At 36.7% G+C, this 17,030-nt stretch overlaps 1 protein-coding gene across 1 annotated transcript; it reads right to left on the reverse strand.

The window, feature by feature from the left end:
• Positions 1-6,731: 6,731 nt before the first annotated feature.
• On the reverse strand, positions 6,732-9,484 carry DCAF16 (DDB1 and CUL4 associated factor 16). Its single transcript, XM_036072095.2, has one exon. It carries the CDS (start codon positions 9,221-9,223, stop codon positions 8,573-8,575), a length of 651 nt encoding a protein of 216 aa, XP_035927988.1. The 5' UTR covers positions 9,224-9,484; the 3' UTR covers positions 6,732-8,572.
• Positions 9,485-17,030: the final 7,546 nt, after the last annotated feature.

Consider the following 17,030-nt stretch of genomic DNA (forward strand, 5'->3'; position numbering starts at 1 on the left):
GTAGTCTTTTCAATACCTGAAACGGTTAACAACCAATTTGCAAAGTACGTCCAACTTTGCCTTAGGGAAAAAGGTAGGAAGTGAATCCAGCGTCAATACTGTTGCCTTTCTGGTCTTTTTCTGGAGTTCAGAGATAATTAAACAATACAACTCTCCAACACTCAAAAAAGGAATGGAACTGATGCTTTTTAATTCTCTTGATTACATAGCAGTAGGGTGCTCAGTACTCAATGGACATGCAAATGTTTTTAACTGAGTTAAGTATTGGTAATATGGCTGACCTATCTATGGTTGAATATTTCAATGTAGCCATTTCTCAATTTCCTATTTGGAATTGATCACTTTGCCTCTGCAGTACAAACCCAAGTATTGTCTAGAGTATTTACATGGATTTAGAACTTTTTTTTTTTTAAAGTAAGCTCTATGCCCAGTGTGGGGCTTGAACTCAGGACCCTGAGATCAAGAGTTGCCACGCTCTATCGACTGAGCCAGCCAAGCACCCCCAGAGTTAAAACTTCTTAAATTCTGGTTAACATAGAAATTACCATGAACTTGGTAAAAATGAGCATTTCAGACTCCCCATAGCAGAAATTTTGATTTAGGAGGTATGAGTAAGGCATTTAAACAACCACTTCAGTGATGCTGTTGTGGATGGTACCAGGTCCTACTTTGAAAATTGCTTTAATGGCTCTAACAAACCTTCTCAGTTCCCTCTAGGTCTTGCTTTATAATGTCCTTCTTGTCCTCTCTCCTATTTCAATCCTGTCAGCTGTCAAGTTTCAGCTCAGATCACACTTCTGAGGCAGTCCTGACCTGACTATTCTAGTCAGATACTCTCTCTGAGCTCCCTGGCAATCAGTATAAAAGGGACATCTCCAAACTTTGACCAAGCAATCCGTCAGCAGGAACTTTTTGAGCATGCATTCCCAATAATGTACTTCTTAACCTAGGAATCAGTATTATAGTGTACTAATATTTTACATACACTATAAAATATACACAGAAGTTAACAGATGAATTAAAGAAAATAGGGGTGCCTTGGTGGCTCAGGCAGTTAAGTGTCTGCCTTTGGCTCAGGGTCCTGGGATCGAGTCCTGCATCGGGCTCCCTGCTCAGGGGGAGCCTGCTTCTCCCTCTGCCTTTCTCCCTCTGCCTGACACTTCCCCTGCTTGTGCTCTCTCTGACAAATAAATAAAATCTTTAAAAAAAATACAAGTGTATACATGTGAAAAATCATAAAGTACACTTAAGATTAGTGTACTTTTATATTTTACTGTAGGTATGTTACTCCTTACTTAACAAAAAAAGGCAGATAGACAAATTGACCTGGCATGGTTTACTCAACAGATTTGATGAAAGAGAAAACATATATCACCACACATAATAATTTGCAATTAAATAAAATTTTATTTGATTATATAATAATAATATAAACAAATTATGGGGAAAATCCTCAATCGTAACTCAGAGAAAAGCCCTAAAGCATTATCTGGGAATATATTATGGAGCTGTCACTGGATTTAACTATATCTTGATAGCAAAAACAGTATGGAAGATGAAAAACAGTATGAAATTTCAAAATATTTTTAAAGTAGGTAATTCCTTATGCTTTTGAGTCAACAGAGGCTAAAATTTAAATGAAAGTGCTGTTGACAGTACTGCTATAGACTACACATCATTTCTGTAAATAAGAAAATTCTGAGATTTGCCTAAGCAATGGACAAAGTTCCTTTTCCAAAAATGTTATAATAATAATAATAATAAATATATATATATATATATATTTTTTTCTTCTTTCTGAAAAAGCCTTCTGCAGTGCACGGCTTACTGGAGCATCTATTGCAATTGTGGAGTATGAACCTGAAGAAGCAATCTAATTGCTGACACGACCACAATTTTACTATATTTTTAATGTCAAACTTCTGAAATCTGACTACTAAAATTGTAATAAAATAACTAATGAAATAAAATAAAACTGAAATAAAATTTGAGATTTATATTTGTGACACAGTGACACTCCAGAATGTGTCCATCATCCAAAATCCAAAAATGTGTATTTGGTGTACTTCTAATTGCCTCATTTTAACATTAACCTAGTATCCCATGTACTCATCCTTTTGATTTTCCCCAATATTCCAACATCTGTCTCACTCCTTTCTGCATTTTCCATGTACTCACTTTGTTCCCAGTTTCCTAGAGACCTACTTCCCAAAACCCCCATCCTACTTACTTGACATGGTAGCCATCCCAGCACTTTCCTTCATTGCATTCCTTAGTGAGGTCTTGTTTTCAGGATCCCAAGCCTTCTTATTTAGATTTACTCCTTTGTTTTGGTGAAGCACATTCTCCAGGAGCCTCCTAAGAAAGGGTACATGGTAAGATAAAATTTTGAGACTATGCAAGTCTAAACTTTATTTTAGCCCCATACTTGATTGGATTGTTGGGGTACAGAATTCTACATTGGAAATAAATTTTCCTCTTATATTTGAAGGCTTTGCTTTCATAGTCTTCCTTCAACCAGTGTTGCTACCTAGAAATCTAAATACCAGGGGTGCCTGGGTAGCTCACTTGGTTAAGCAGCTGCCTTCAGCTCAGGTCATGATCCTAGGGTTCAGGGATTGGGCCCTGCATGGGGATCCCTGCTCAGCGGGGGAGTCTGCTTCTCCCTCTGCCTCTCCCCCTGCTTGTGCTCTCTCTCAAATAAATAAATAAAATCTTAAAAAAAAAAAAAAAGAAATCTAAATACCATTGTGAAAATTTTTTTTAAAGATTATTTATTTATTTAAGAAAGAGAAAGAGAGAGCAGGGGGAGGGGCAGAGGAAGAGGGAGAGAAAGAATCCTTAAGCAGACTCCCCACTGAGGGCAGAGCCCAATGTGGGGCTTGATCCCAGGACCCTGAGATCATGACCTGAACCAAAATCCAGAGTTGGATGCTCAACCGACTGAGCCACACAGGTGCCCCATGAAAATATTTTATGTAACTCTTGTTTCGTCCCCTTTGGAAACTTTTAGGACCTTCTTTAATCCTGTCATCCTGAAATACCATGTTATGCTTTTCTGTGTTTTAATTCATTGTGCTGGGCACTCAGTGGATCCTTTCAATTTATGTGACTCAGGTCCTACATTTTGGGGAAATGTTCTTTGTTATCTCTTTTCACCTCCTTTCTCTGTTCTCATTTTGGAGCTCTTACTAATCAGATGTTGTATCCCATTCTGATCTTCTAATTTTCTTTTCTGTTCTTTCCTATTCCCCATCTCTTTCTGTTCTACTTATTGAAATTTCTTCAACTTATCTTCTAACACAACTACTGAATGTTTAATTCAAGCTCTATTTTTCCAATATTTTTATTATCTGATTGTTCATTTTTTCTAGCATCCTGTTCTTACTTCATGGATGCAGTATATTCTCCTGTTTCTGAGAGTATTTTATGTGCCTTGCATTATTTCCAGGTTTTTGTTCATTTATTTGTTTTGGTTCTTTTGTTTTGGTCTTCATGTTTCATTGTTGAAGTTATTCTCAAATGTCTATTGATCCTTGGCTATCAGTGTGTCATGATTATCAGAGACTGGAAGACATGTACAAGTGGGCAAGGCTTGTGGGCTATGGGTTTCATTGCAACCAATAATCAAGTGGCAAGTTGTTTTTATACTTGTTCATCTCTCTGGGTGGGGTGGGCAGGGCTGGGTATTTAAACTCAGTGCCAGATTCTGTAGCCAGGTGGAGAAGGGGACTGAAGGCTCATGTTCAGAATACTGACATTCTCTCCATCTCTTGTTTTCAGTATAACACCTCACTGCCACCACTACTCTCCCCCAAGTCCCAGTTCTAATCTGTTCGGTTTGATTTGTCCAGAGAATAAGCCTCCCATCTTTGGCTAGAAAGAGGGATAAGTAACCTGCTTCAAATCCTTGAGTCTTTGGGGGGTTCTGGAAATGTTCCAATGTGTGGATCTTTTCTGCAATGCAGAATGGTTGCCCAAAATATCAAGTATTTTTTTTTTAAAGTAATGCTTAATCTTTTCCTTCGTGATAAAGCAAAGTGAGAAATTAACTGCTTAGGGGCACCTGGGTGGCTCAGTCGTTAAGCGTCTACCTACGGCTCAGGTCATGACCCCAGGGTCTTTCTGGTTGTTCAGGGTGCAATCACAAAGCCAATCTAGGGTCTTTCATAAAAACTGGCCATACCCTTGGACTGTTCCAAATGTTTGGGTGCCTCCCAAAGGAAGTTGTCCCTTCCAGACTATTGCCTAATGAACACATTGTAAAACATCAGTTGATACACTGGGGTGTCAGGTCCCACACTTGACACCAGGGATGGAATGTTAGCATTAAATAAGCATAACTTTGGCGGTTAACCCAAATGTAATTTTCCCTGAAGTAACAATGAGCTCCTGAATTTACAAGCTGCAACACTGATTCTGACAATTTTATCTGGTTTCTGCTGAAATCTAATTTGATACCACACCAACTTGGTTTCTGTGTATACTAGGAACTTAGTTTTAATCTAGTCAGGCTGACCAGGATCCTGAGTCTCCTAGATGATTACAGATCATGTTCTACTCCAGGGGAACAGGGCATCAATTCCCAAATGATCCCAGGAATTTTCACATTGTGTGTCAGGGTCATCTATGTCTTCCCAAATAAATTGCCCAAACTCCAGTCAACTTGTTTTATGATCCAACCCTAAATTGTCACTAGCATTTTAAACGGATTCCATGCTGTTTGGAAGCAACAATTCTGGGACCCTCTGCTTGCTATATTAAATTATTTTTAAAATCAGGCATTCCTTTCCCACATCTCACTGAGGAGCTGGCCATAGTTCTCACAGCCAACAGGAGTTGGGTAGCCAGCAAGTGTCAGGTCATTGTGTTACCTTCATCCTTTCCATTTTCTTGGTCTCACATCCAAAACTGTTATATAATCCCACTGATGCCACCAATTGAAAGGAAGGATGTAGAGGACTGTATACAGTGATTGGACTCAAACATGTAACTGTTAACTAAACTTTGTTTAAAATTGGCAAAGATACACCAGAGATTTTCTTTTTGGTAACAGCAAGTCGACACAGGAGAAATACTGGTGGTTGGTGTCAGCTAATACAGCTCCCTCAATTTCCCTCAGTCCAGTGGATATTGCTCACTGGTGGGCTCATATGCCAGGAGCTTGCATAGACTTGTATCATGAAGTCTGACAAGTTACCCAAACTTTCTGGGCTTTTCTATGTACCCCAGTCATATGAGCAAAACCCTCCTGGCCCTGATCTTTATGCGCCATTGCCTCGTGAACTTATCAAATACAACTTAAATCTGGGTATAAAAGGCCTCTTTATCTATTCCCTTAGGTGACTACCCCTTTTGGGGTTTCATTGTTGGAGTGTGCCCTCCATGTAACTTTCCACTACACTTGGATGGCCACACATTTACAAATATCTAAGGGTCTGTATAAGGATTAGGCTAGTTTAATGTGACCCTAGAGAGCAAAAACAGCATCAATGGCCAAAAGCTTTGGGGTAGTTTACATTGGTTCAATATATATTATTATTTTTATTATTTTAAAAAAGATTTTATTTGAGAGACAGAGAGAGCAAAGCAGGGGGGAAGTGCAGAGGGAGAGGGACAAGCAGACTCCCCACTGAGCAGGGAGCCAGATGCAGGGCTCAGGCTTGATCCCAGGACTCTCAGATCATGACCTGAGCTGAAGTCAGATGCTTAACCGACTCAGCCACTCAGGCGCCCTGGTTCAATATATTTTAAAACTGATTTCTTATGTATAGTATCTTATTTAATTTTGCACTCCCAGGGTCTGGATTATAGTAAGCACTCCATACTATTATTAGATGAATGACTAAATTTCTAACAAGAGACATTTAAAAGTAATGGGCTGCTCCAAAAGGCATTAAATTCTCTAATATGGAAGCCAAAAGTAGAAAATAATTTATTAGAGACAGAAGAGAGAATTTATGTATCAGTAAGAAAATAACCCAAGTGATTTCTAAATTCCCTAACAGCTTTAATAATCTACTCTAATAACAGAACATTATATTCATCATAGAGAAATTTTTTTAAATGGATACTTGTGATAGGAGCCCCAGCAGGATAATCCCCGAAAGGCGACTTAAATCTGTCCCTCATCAGACATGTATCAATTTTTTCCTTCTCTTAGGAAAGCTGATGGGTTTAAAAGACATGATTATGGTCTTCTGTGCTCAAAGTATCTGGACCGCTTTAACAAAAAAAGGCTGCCTATCTGCATTGCAAGAGAACAGTACCTTTATAACATTAATGTCTCTTGGTTTAGAAATCCTGTTTCCTTAGATAAATATTTCTATGAAAACACAGTAAATTTGTCATTTCTCCTAATCCCTTGGAGGGAGAGTGTGCAAGTGGTAAATCCACCCCTAACCCCACGTCCATGGCACACAAAAAGAAGTAAAGGCTTAAGGCTTTTCCAGTTATCTCTCATTTTGTGTAACCCGTAATTACCTAACATATACAAACAAATGGGTTCAAATCCGGGTCTTGACTGAATATCTGACATTTTCTTTTACAAGTACGTTTCATTATCTAGAGCTCCCAAGTCACCTCCTATCAGAGACACTATATTGTATGTATGTATGTATCTATCATCTATCTGATCAGTTGACTCTATTTAGCATTTAGTGAATGTTGAATATGCCTTAAGCAAAGCAGGATCTACTTCATTTGTTGAGAACAAATGACCATACTCTTCAGCACGTACAAAGCTGTTGGTTTATTCAGCTGCAGAGCTGGGGAAAGGCTTCCTTTCGGAGTGAATAGCAAAAATGCTTCAGGAGCAAGGCACTTTTATATACACACACAGAGAAAAAGGAACATATTATGGTTACATAAACATCAATATATTTTAATTTTCAGACCTCCCTACCTCTTCCCACCTTCCCCTTAAGGAAAAAAAAAAAAAAAAGGGAAACAGGTTTTTATAACATTTAAAAAACCCAATTTCACAGAACATCTCTACATAGGAACAGTTTCTGATACATTCAATTACACTAACAGTATGGTATGTTTTCAGTTCAGTAATTTTCCATTCACAAATATCTTTCCTACCTACTACAGGTCCCTCTTTTTTCCTTAAGACATGACAACTAAGGCTCAGCAGAAATTCTCATTGGATTATAAACATTCTCCTCTCTCCTTAAAGTTGCTATACATGTATAGAATTTGTGATTCCATTAATGCTTCCATTTTTTTGATGCCACATCATATACAGCACTTAATTATGGAGAATAGGAAAAAAGTAAAAGTAAAATGAAAGGATATAGGATCTTTAACAATCTATTTTCTGATTCCTTTTAGATGCCCAGTCAACCAAGATCACACACACAGGTTTCACTCTATTGTAGGTGTGTGAAAAGATTTATTGGTCCCATGAATCTTCTTTTATGTATGATTTCTATGTTTTGACTCATTTAAATAAATGCAGCAAGATTCATTTATAAGGGTACATACTCTTACTTGTTGAGCTAGAAGAAAATCTAAAGCTAATCTATGTAGAAAAACAATGCTGCTAAAAACTCCAACTTCTGATTGTATTAGGCTGAGATTTTCTGTAGTGCTAAGTTCTTTAAAGTTAGAAGAGTTCCTGAAAAGTTTGCAATGGATGTAAACACTGCATAAAGTACTGCTGAGAACATTATGCAGATGAAATATTTTAATTCATTAGCAGTTAATATTGAAAGCATAAATGCTTTTAATCCTTTCCCATTGGTCTTTTAAAATGTGATCTGCTCTTGACCAAAGTCTGAATGCCCAGATGCAGGAAACCTATTCCCTGCAGAACAGGTGTCTGTTTAACCCCTGGTTACAATTTTTAGGCCAATGTAGCTAGAGACAGCCTGGTGGGAGCTTAATGTATAAAGGTTTATACTGTAACTGCAGGTACTGTAAGAGGCCTGAAGCAGTGCAGCCTTGGTTTGAAACTTCACTCCCTCCCCTCCAAAATAGGAACCCTAAAGGGTGCCATATATAGGCCTATCTGTATAAAAGCTGGGAGATAAATTCATAGCCCCACCATTTTCTTTTGTCTAAGGAATTCCAATTAATGCAACTATCTCATAGAAATTGTTAGAAAAGAGTATGCTCAGAGAGGTGTTATTGGGAATAGCTAAGTTCCCTCCTCCCCAGTGGCTATTCTGAAGATTAGGTAACAAAAGGGGTAGGGACCTACTACTTCTTCCTTCCCGTTCACAATGAGATATCTGGTTAAGAGTCCATTCAGAAAGGCAGAATAAATTGGGCGGAGAGGGAGAACTGAGTGTGGACAACAGTCAACTAAACTTTTGTAATATGGTCCCTTTTGTCTAATTTTCTACTCAAGCTTTCATTTTATCCACAGGGTCTGTCAAAGGGCATGATCACCATGCATTTTTTGTAGCTGAGTTATGGTACCACTGTACTTGGTAGTACTTAAGGGCTTGTTAGGACAGGGTATGGTTTGGTTGAGAAGGCATTTGCTTCTCAACTATGGCATGTGTGACTTTGTACTTCCTTCTCAGTTAGCAATATGAGAGATAGCAGAACAAATGGTGGGTCTTTAGAGTGATGCAGTTAGGAGTTTGTTAACTGCCTTCTGGAAGTCAGTGTACGAGTAAGTAGTGTTGATGGGTTCAGTGCGGGTTGTTTCCTTAACTGTTTTAGTTAACCAGCCACAGCAACAACCAGAAACACATGAATTAGGGATCTGTTTTAGGTATTCAGGTATGGGAGTGGCTCTACTCAATGTCCGGCTTAACTGTTTGGTGGCAAACTGCAGTGCTCCGTTTAGAGTGGCATGATCTCTAGAAAGCCGACTGGCATTTGTAAGGGGCCTTTGAAAAGGTGGGACTCCACAAGAAGCCAGAGGAGGCCATTCGGGAATTGGTTCCAGTTTGGGTACACAATGGGAGCAATGGGAGAGTCTTAGACCTATCTCCCGAAGTATATGGACTGGTGTGCTTGGATCCAAGAGTTTAGCGTGATATAACCAGGAATTAGGATTTAAAGGTTTCCAAGTTGTAGAGTATTTTAAAAGGCACTTAACCTGCCAGGCAAGACTCTCAAGAGGTGTGAGGTTGGGCACCACAGGGTCTTCTTCTTCAGAGGAATCCCACTCTTGACCAGAACTCTCATTTAGGTAGTTAGCATTTTCTTCTTCCTCACTTTCTGATTCTGATAAAGGGTCAGGAGAGGGATTTCTGGGACCCATTAGATTAGAAGCAGAAACCAGAAAAAGGTAACAATCTAAGCCAGCAAAATACTGACTAAAACTAGCAAATAGAAACAAAAGATGAAAAATCCTTCAACAAGATTAATTTGTCAGTCCATTACACACACACACACAGTATGCCTCTGGCTCATATCACTGTGCAGTTCTTCAAGATTATGTTGTATATTCTTCACTTACAAAGAAGACATCTCAGTTCTCAGGACCAGTTCAGTGTGTAAAAGTGTTAAGTCACTTACCAGTGGTACAGGTCAGAGTCTCTCCTTCAAATCCTGGCTACCCAAGAAGAGAAGGGGTCCTCATCTAGGCAAGCTGATTTTCTTAGCGTGTTCTCAACTGGTCGTGATACTGTGAAGAGACACTTTGTGTATTGTTTTGTTGGCAGGGATGTTATATCTACTTGGTAATAAAAGAAACAATGGTTGCCTTTCTTGTCTGCTGTTGGTGCAAATTTTGTTCAGGGAGATGGTGGGATAAGTTGTCAGGGACATCTGGTGTACACGGATCCGACGTTTTCCATAGGTGGTGCAAATGCCCTTGGAAACTGGTGACTTAGTTGTTGAACTATCTGGAAAGGTAGCTTTAACCTGTGAATGAGAAGACTAGAGAAATGATATTAAAGCTTGAAAGCAATGGGTAACATTATTGTCCCTCTAACTTTATATAGTATCTAAGAACACAGATGCTGAACATGAACACTTACTGGGCTTTTCCATCTCTAGCTCATAGTCTTAGGCAGATTTTTCTACTGGGAATGACTCCTGGGAAGGAGAGCCTGGTGTCATTCTAATCATTTATTGGTACATATCTGGGTCAGTTTATTTTTTAGTACACTGTTCTAGCCCAGAAAATTACTTCTGCAAGAGCAGTTCCCTTATGCCCCAAACTCAATAGAGAGCTGTAAAAGGTACTTTTTTCCCTTTAGATGTGCTTATTGGGATTAGTTTTAGGGGACCTGTCCTGGTTATAGAGCTGCGTACGACTCTTGTTGGGACCCAAAGGTTGTGGTCATATAACCATACTCTATAGATATGAGAGAAGATGGCAGGTGTAAATTTTTTTTTTCTTCCAGGTGTAATTCTTAATATAGTAGAAATTACAATGAATATAAACAGTTTAAACTCACAGTTAAAAGACAGACACTCTGATTGGATTAAAAAAACAAAACAAGATTCAATAATATGCAACTAACAGAAGATACTTCAAAGCAAAAAGACACAGAAAGGCAAAAAAATAAAAGAACGAAAAAAGATGTATCAGGCAACTGTGGACCAAAATAAAGCTGAGATAGCAATCTTAATACCCAACAAAAAAGATTTCAAGTCAAAACATATAAGGGACAAAGATGGACAATAATATCAGTAAAAGGAACGGAATAAAATTATATAGTACTCATCATAAATGTTTATGATCCTGAAAGCACATCCTCAAAATTTCTCAAGTAACAATGGACAGAACTATGTAAGCAGGAGATATAAGAAGCCTGAAAACAATCAAAATATTAATACACTTTAGGTATTATATCAGTAGTCAGAACTCTATACCAAACTGAATAGATGTTTGAGAGTGCACATATACACACATGAAAATAGATCATGTATTAGGTTATAAAGTATAACCAGTTCTAAAGGGTCTATTTCGTTCAGACTAAATTCTCTGACCAAAATGCAATAAAGGTAAATATTAAAAGATAGTTAAAAGTAATCCTATGTTGGGAAGCTAAATAACTCATGGGTTAAAATGGAAATTATAAAGGATATTAAATACTAAAACCGAATAATATAAACCATACAAAGCAAAATTTGTGGGACATGGGAAACACATACCTGAAAGAAAATTATAGCTTTGAATACACTGATGAGGAAATGAGGAAGTTTAAATATCTACAAGTTAAGCATTCAATTCAAAATAATGGAAAAGAGCAACAGCAAAATAAGCAGGAAGGAAAGGCAGAAATGAAATAGCATATGAGAATAGAAAAGACTGACAAAACTAAAAGATGGTTTTTGTGAAAATATGAATAAGAAAAATGAACTAGTGAAACGTACTGAGAGACTTAAGAACACAAAAAGAGATTAAAAATAAAAAAACAGAGGACGTCTGGGTGGCTAAGTTGGTTAAGCGTCTGCCTTTGGCTTAGGTCATGATCCCAGGCTTCTGGGATCAAGTCCCGCATTGGGCTCCTTGCTCGGTGGGGAGCCTGCTTCTCCCTCTGCCTGCCGCTCTCCCCTGCTTGTGCTCTCTCTCTGACAAATAAATAAGTAAATAAATAAGTCTTAAAAAAAAAATAACAAATATATACTAAATGTGAAAATCTAGGTGAAATGGCTGAATTCTGGAAGAAAATACTAAAACTCACATAGGAAGAAGTAGATAACTTGAATAGAACAAACCAGTAAGTGTTAAAGAAAATGAAAAGGTACCAACCTCCTTTTAAAAGCACCAGGCCTATACGGTTTTATAAGTGAGTTCCACTAAAATTCCAAGGAAATTAACACCTATTTGTTTCTGAAAAAAGAAAAAAGCATATAAACTGACAAACTCCTTTTATAAGGATAATGGAATATTAATTCCAAACCTAAAGATGAACCAAATAAAAAAAGTACAGACTCATTTCACTTGCAAAAATTCCAAATATTACCTAACAAAATCTAATAGATTAAAGAAAAAAAAGAATATGCTATCACATAGAACTTATCCCAGGGAAAGGAAGAATACCTCAACTTCAAAAAATTTATAAATATATGTCACCATATATTAATTATTAGTAAGAAAATAAAGGCAAAAAAAAACCCAAACAAACGATTATTTTATCAACTGTGTATATTTAACCTTTCTTAGTTCCTTCAAAAACAAAACAAAATACTCTTACCAATCTAGGAAGAAAAGTTACCCTCTTAACTTGGTAAAGGTTATCATCAAAAACTTTCAGCAAATATAACCTGAATGAGAAATTTTAGGTATATTCCCTCTAAAAGTAAAATCAGATAAGGATAACCATGATGCCTGATATTGTGTGATCAGTACCAAAAGTCCTAATCAATGTTACAAAAATAAGAATAAAATAAAAAAAGAATAAATGACAGGTGTCAGAACTGGAAGAAAAGAGATATGGTCATCTTGGGTACCTGGGTGGCTCAGTTGGTTAAGCAACTGCCTTCGGCTCAGGTCATGATCCTGGAGTCCCTGGATCGAGTCCCGCATTGGGCTCCCTGCTCCACAGGAAGCCTGCTTCTCCCTCTGACCCTCCCCCCTCTCATGTGCTCTCTCTCTCATTCTCTCTCTGTCAAATAAATAAAAAATCTTTAAAAAAAAAAAAAAAGAGATATGGTCATCTAATTAAAAAAAACTAACATATAAACAATTAGAGCTAATAAAAGAGCTCAACGAAGTTCCTGGATTTAAGAATAATCTATGGATATACATTATTATTTAGTATATACCACTCACTATTCTAGGAATTGCAAATGTTAACTCATTTAAAATTCTCCTAACAACCCTACAAGACAGGTACTTTTTTAAGTACCTCATTTTAAACATGAGGTTTAAGCTACCTGCCCAAGGCCATACCTCTACTAAGTGACAGGATGTGGATTTGAACCCAGGAACTTTTAACTTCTACACAAGCAGTACTAACTAAAAAAATGTATTACACATATACCCTTCACCACAGTGAGAAAAAAAAAAAAAAACCCCAAACTTCTCAAGGATCTAGGAACTACTTAATAATATATAAGACCTCTATGAAAAATGTAAAATTCTAATAAAGGACATAAAGATGATTTAAAAATCTTGGATGGAACAAATGAATATTATAAAAAGTTTCTCCAAATTGATTTATACAATCCCAATATGAAAAGAATAAAATTGCACATGCAGCCAAACCAATGATTTAAACAGAAGAGTGAAAGGGGTTCTTGGCCTACAAGATATTAACACATACTACAAAAGTCACAGAAATTAAAAGAGGGTAGAGTTAGTGTATTGGAACAAATAGTCCAATCGAACAGAACAAAACTCAGAAATACAGCCATATAAAGTTTTGGAATGTAGTACAAAATAAAGTTTGCAAATAAATCAAGGGGTAATGAAAGTATTTAGTACATAGTATTGGTAAAGCTGGCTCATTACATGAATAAAGACCAATGTTTAGTGTTTATATATATATATAATTTATATATATATAATGCTACATACAAAGGAGAACTCACGTTGGATGAAAGACCGAAGTGACTGGTAAACTATGAAGTTAAAGGAATATAATACATGAATATAGAGTATCATTGTGACGTGGGGCCAGGGAGACTTTTATTTTTATTATTTTAAGATTTTACTTATTTTAGAGATAGAGACGGAGAGAGAGAAAGAGAGAGCATGAGTGTGCGGAGGGCAGGAGGAGCAGAGGGCGAGGGACAAGCAGACTCCACATTGAGCAAAGAGCCCCACGTGTGGCTTGATCTCATCACCCCGAGATCATGACCTGAGCCGAAATCAAGAGTAGGCGGCCCAACTGACTGAGCCACCCAGACACCCCCCAGGAGACTTTTAAATCAAAAAACCATAAAGCACAAGACCAAAAAATGATGAATTCAATCACATCAAAATTATTTCTGGATTGAACTAAAGATATCAAGAACTAAGTTAACTACAAATCCACAACAAAAAGATAGCAACCTCAATAAAGAAAGGGCAAAGGACAAAAATATTCAATTTACAGAAGAGAAAATCAACCGGCCATTAGCCATATGATGAGTAAAGAGTTATCACATTATTCTATTTGGTAAAAATTAGAAAGCTGGAGACAATGCCAAGTGTTAGTGAGGAGACAAAGGAACAAGACCTGTAGGAACCAGTACTGCTGGTGATATTATAGTCTGGGGAAGAGAAATCTGGCTGTACCATTTGGCCAAACTATTTGCACATCTCATGATCCAGCAATTCTACTCTTGTGTATATATATAGTAAAGAAGTTCTCCATAAGACCAACATGTACTCTGAAGCTTCATCTTTGATGGTAAGGAATTAGAAGTATTGTAGGTTTCCGTCACTGAAGGAGTGGATAAGCAAAATGTGGTAAAAGCACACTAGACGTATACGTCGCAACATGGATGTACTAAAGGCAGAACTCTAAATGAAAAAAGCAAAAACCAAAATATCAACATCCCATTTATGCCATTCTGTAGGAGTGATTTTCAAAATGAGTTAGTAAACATCTCTAGTTTCAAATACACACTGAATTGTGGTAATAACATCATATGGTATGGCTTCAGGTCAATACTCCTCTGAAGAACATTTCTCTGGCTTCTACACATTCTTTTTACTTAACTCTGTTCCCCAAAATGTCTGGCACATATTACGGCTTAGGATGTCTTTTGAAAGAAAATGAGAGAATGACAAAGGTCTGCTGTAAGTAACTATACAAGCATGTTCTATTTTTATTCTATGAAGATAAAAATTCCCAATTATATTCAGGTGATTGGGTAATATGTTGCACAAAGACAAATGAAAAAAATTTTAAAGCAGGATCAATATTGCTACATTTTTTACTAGATTCCATCTGCAAGATTATTATTGGGCTATTCTTGTTATTGTGTTACTCAAAGCGTTCTTTAAAAGGCCCACTCTACTTTTTTAGCAGAAATAAGACAAAGTCTCTTTGGGGGCACATGTAAATTCTAGAGTGAACCCATCACTGTTACTCCTTTATAATCCACGTGTATAATTTTCCCACATCAAAACTGAATTAAACACAGCTATTCCATTTATTCCTATGTATAATTTACCTTTAAAGAATGATTTTACCATAATTTCAGAACTACATAGCCTTACCTTACAAAATCTTCAGTTTTGTTATATCTTCAACTAAACTAAGTTTACCAAGGACAGGAAGAAATTTATTCCCAGGTATCACTTGTTCTTTTTTCCCACAAAACTAAAAGCAAAACTCAAGAAACAGGTGAGCTTTAAGGTAGTGAGACTAGAATGTTTAAGTTTAATATAGGATCTTTTTTTTTTTTTACCAGCTTTGAGGTATGATTGATAAGTTGTATATATTTAACATGTACAATGTGATGTTTTGATACATGTATATATTGTGCAATGATTACTGCAAACAAGCTATTAATACATCCATTACCCCACAGTTACCATTTTCTTGTGTGTGGTGAGAACACTTGAGATCTACTCTCAGCAAATTTCAGGTATACATACATTATTACTAACTGTAGTCACCAGGCTGTACATTAGGTCTCCAGAATTTATAACTCCAAGTTTGTACTTTGTCCAACATCTCCCAATTTCCTCCATCCTCCAAGCCCCTGATAATTTCCATTCTACTCTGTTACTAGGAGTTTGACTTTTTTAGATTCCACCTATAAGCAGGATTATACGATATTTGCCTTTGTGTCTGACTTATTTCACTTAGCCGAATATCCTCTAGGCTGACCCATGTTGTAGCAAATAGCAGGATTTCCTTCCTTTTTAAGACTGAAGACTATTCCATTATATATAAATCATATCTTCCATTGATGGGCACTTATCTTGTTTCCATATCTTGGCTACTATGACTAATGTTGCAATAAACACAGGAGTGCAGATACATCTTTTGAGATATGATTTCATTTCCTTTGGATATATACCTAGAAATAGGATTGCTGGACCACACTGGGATTTCTCTTTTTAATTTTTTGAGGAAACTCCAGACTGTTTTCTATATAATGGCTGTATCAATTTACATTCCCACCAACATGTATAAAGGTTCTCTTTTCTCCACATTCTCACTAACACTTTTTATCTTTTGATTTTTTTCTAATAGTCATCCTAACAGGTGTCAGGTGATATCTCATTGAGGTTTTGCTTTGCATTTCTCTGGCGATTAGTGATGTTGAGCACTTCTTCATATACTTGTTGGCTGTATGTCTTCTGTGGAAAAATGTCTATTCAGGTCTTTTGCTCATTTTTTAATTGGGTTTTTGCTTTTTTGCTATTGAATTGTAGGAGTTTCTTATATATTTTGGATACTAACCCCTTAAGGGAAATATAGTTTGCAAATATTTTCTCCCATTCCAAACGTTGCCTTTTCATTTTGTAATCCATCTTTTTATGTTCAAAAAATACTAAACAAAAACATGTTATTAAATCCTAAAAAAAGCTAATCAAAATAGTTAGGCTGACCTCTGGTGGCCAGATGCCTCATCCCTCAGTAACTGACAAAATGATACAAAGTCATCTCTCATTTGTGGAGAAATCACCAAATAAAATACAGTAAAGGAAATAATATTGTTAGAAACTTCACATTCAGAGGAACATAGGTAGCAGGGACCCAGGGCATAAAAAGAGCTGAGCAATTAAAGGCCACAAAATAAGAAAAATGTCTCCAAATGTTAGTTTGTTCTAATTTTTAGTTTGCCAATTTTACATGAAAAACAAACGGCATATACAGTGGTTCTCAAAATAAGAATCGTTTCACACTATCCAATAATGTAGTCACTGGCCCCATGTGTCTATGGAGCACCCAAAATGTGGCTAATGTAAAATAACACCGAATTTCAAAGACTTAGTAGGGAAAAAAGAGAATGTAAATCATTTCATTAATAATTTGTTGATTATATGTTGAAATAATAATATTTGGATATTTGGTTAATAAATTAATGCCCTTTCTAGCTTTCTCCACAGCTTTCCAGGCATTCTACATTTTATCTATAGTGAGATTATGTTAGCAGTATATCCTATAAATTCTTGGGCCTCTATGCTTTTGTTCCAGCTGATTAAGCTAAAATACTCATCCTTT

This window comes from Halichoerus grypus, chromosome 3 (genome assembly GCF_964656455.1).
Source record: "Halichoerus grypus chromosome 3, mHalGry1.hap1.1, whole genome shotgun sequence".
NCBI classification, from domain to species: Eukaryota; Metazoa; Chordata; class Mammalia; order Carnivora; family Phocidae; genus Halichoerus; species Halichoerus grypus.

What these genes read in the sequence shown, in the direction of transcription:
- DCAF16 (XM_036072095.2), bottom strand. Translation starts at nt 9,223, where the DNA reads ATGGGTCCCAGAAATCCCTCTCCTGACCCTTTATCAGAATCAGAAAGT.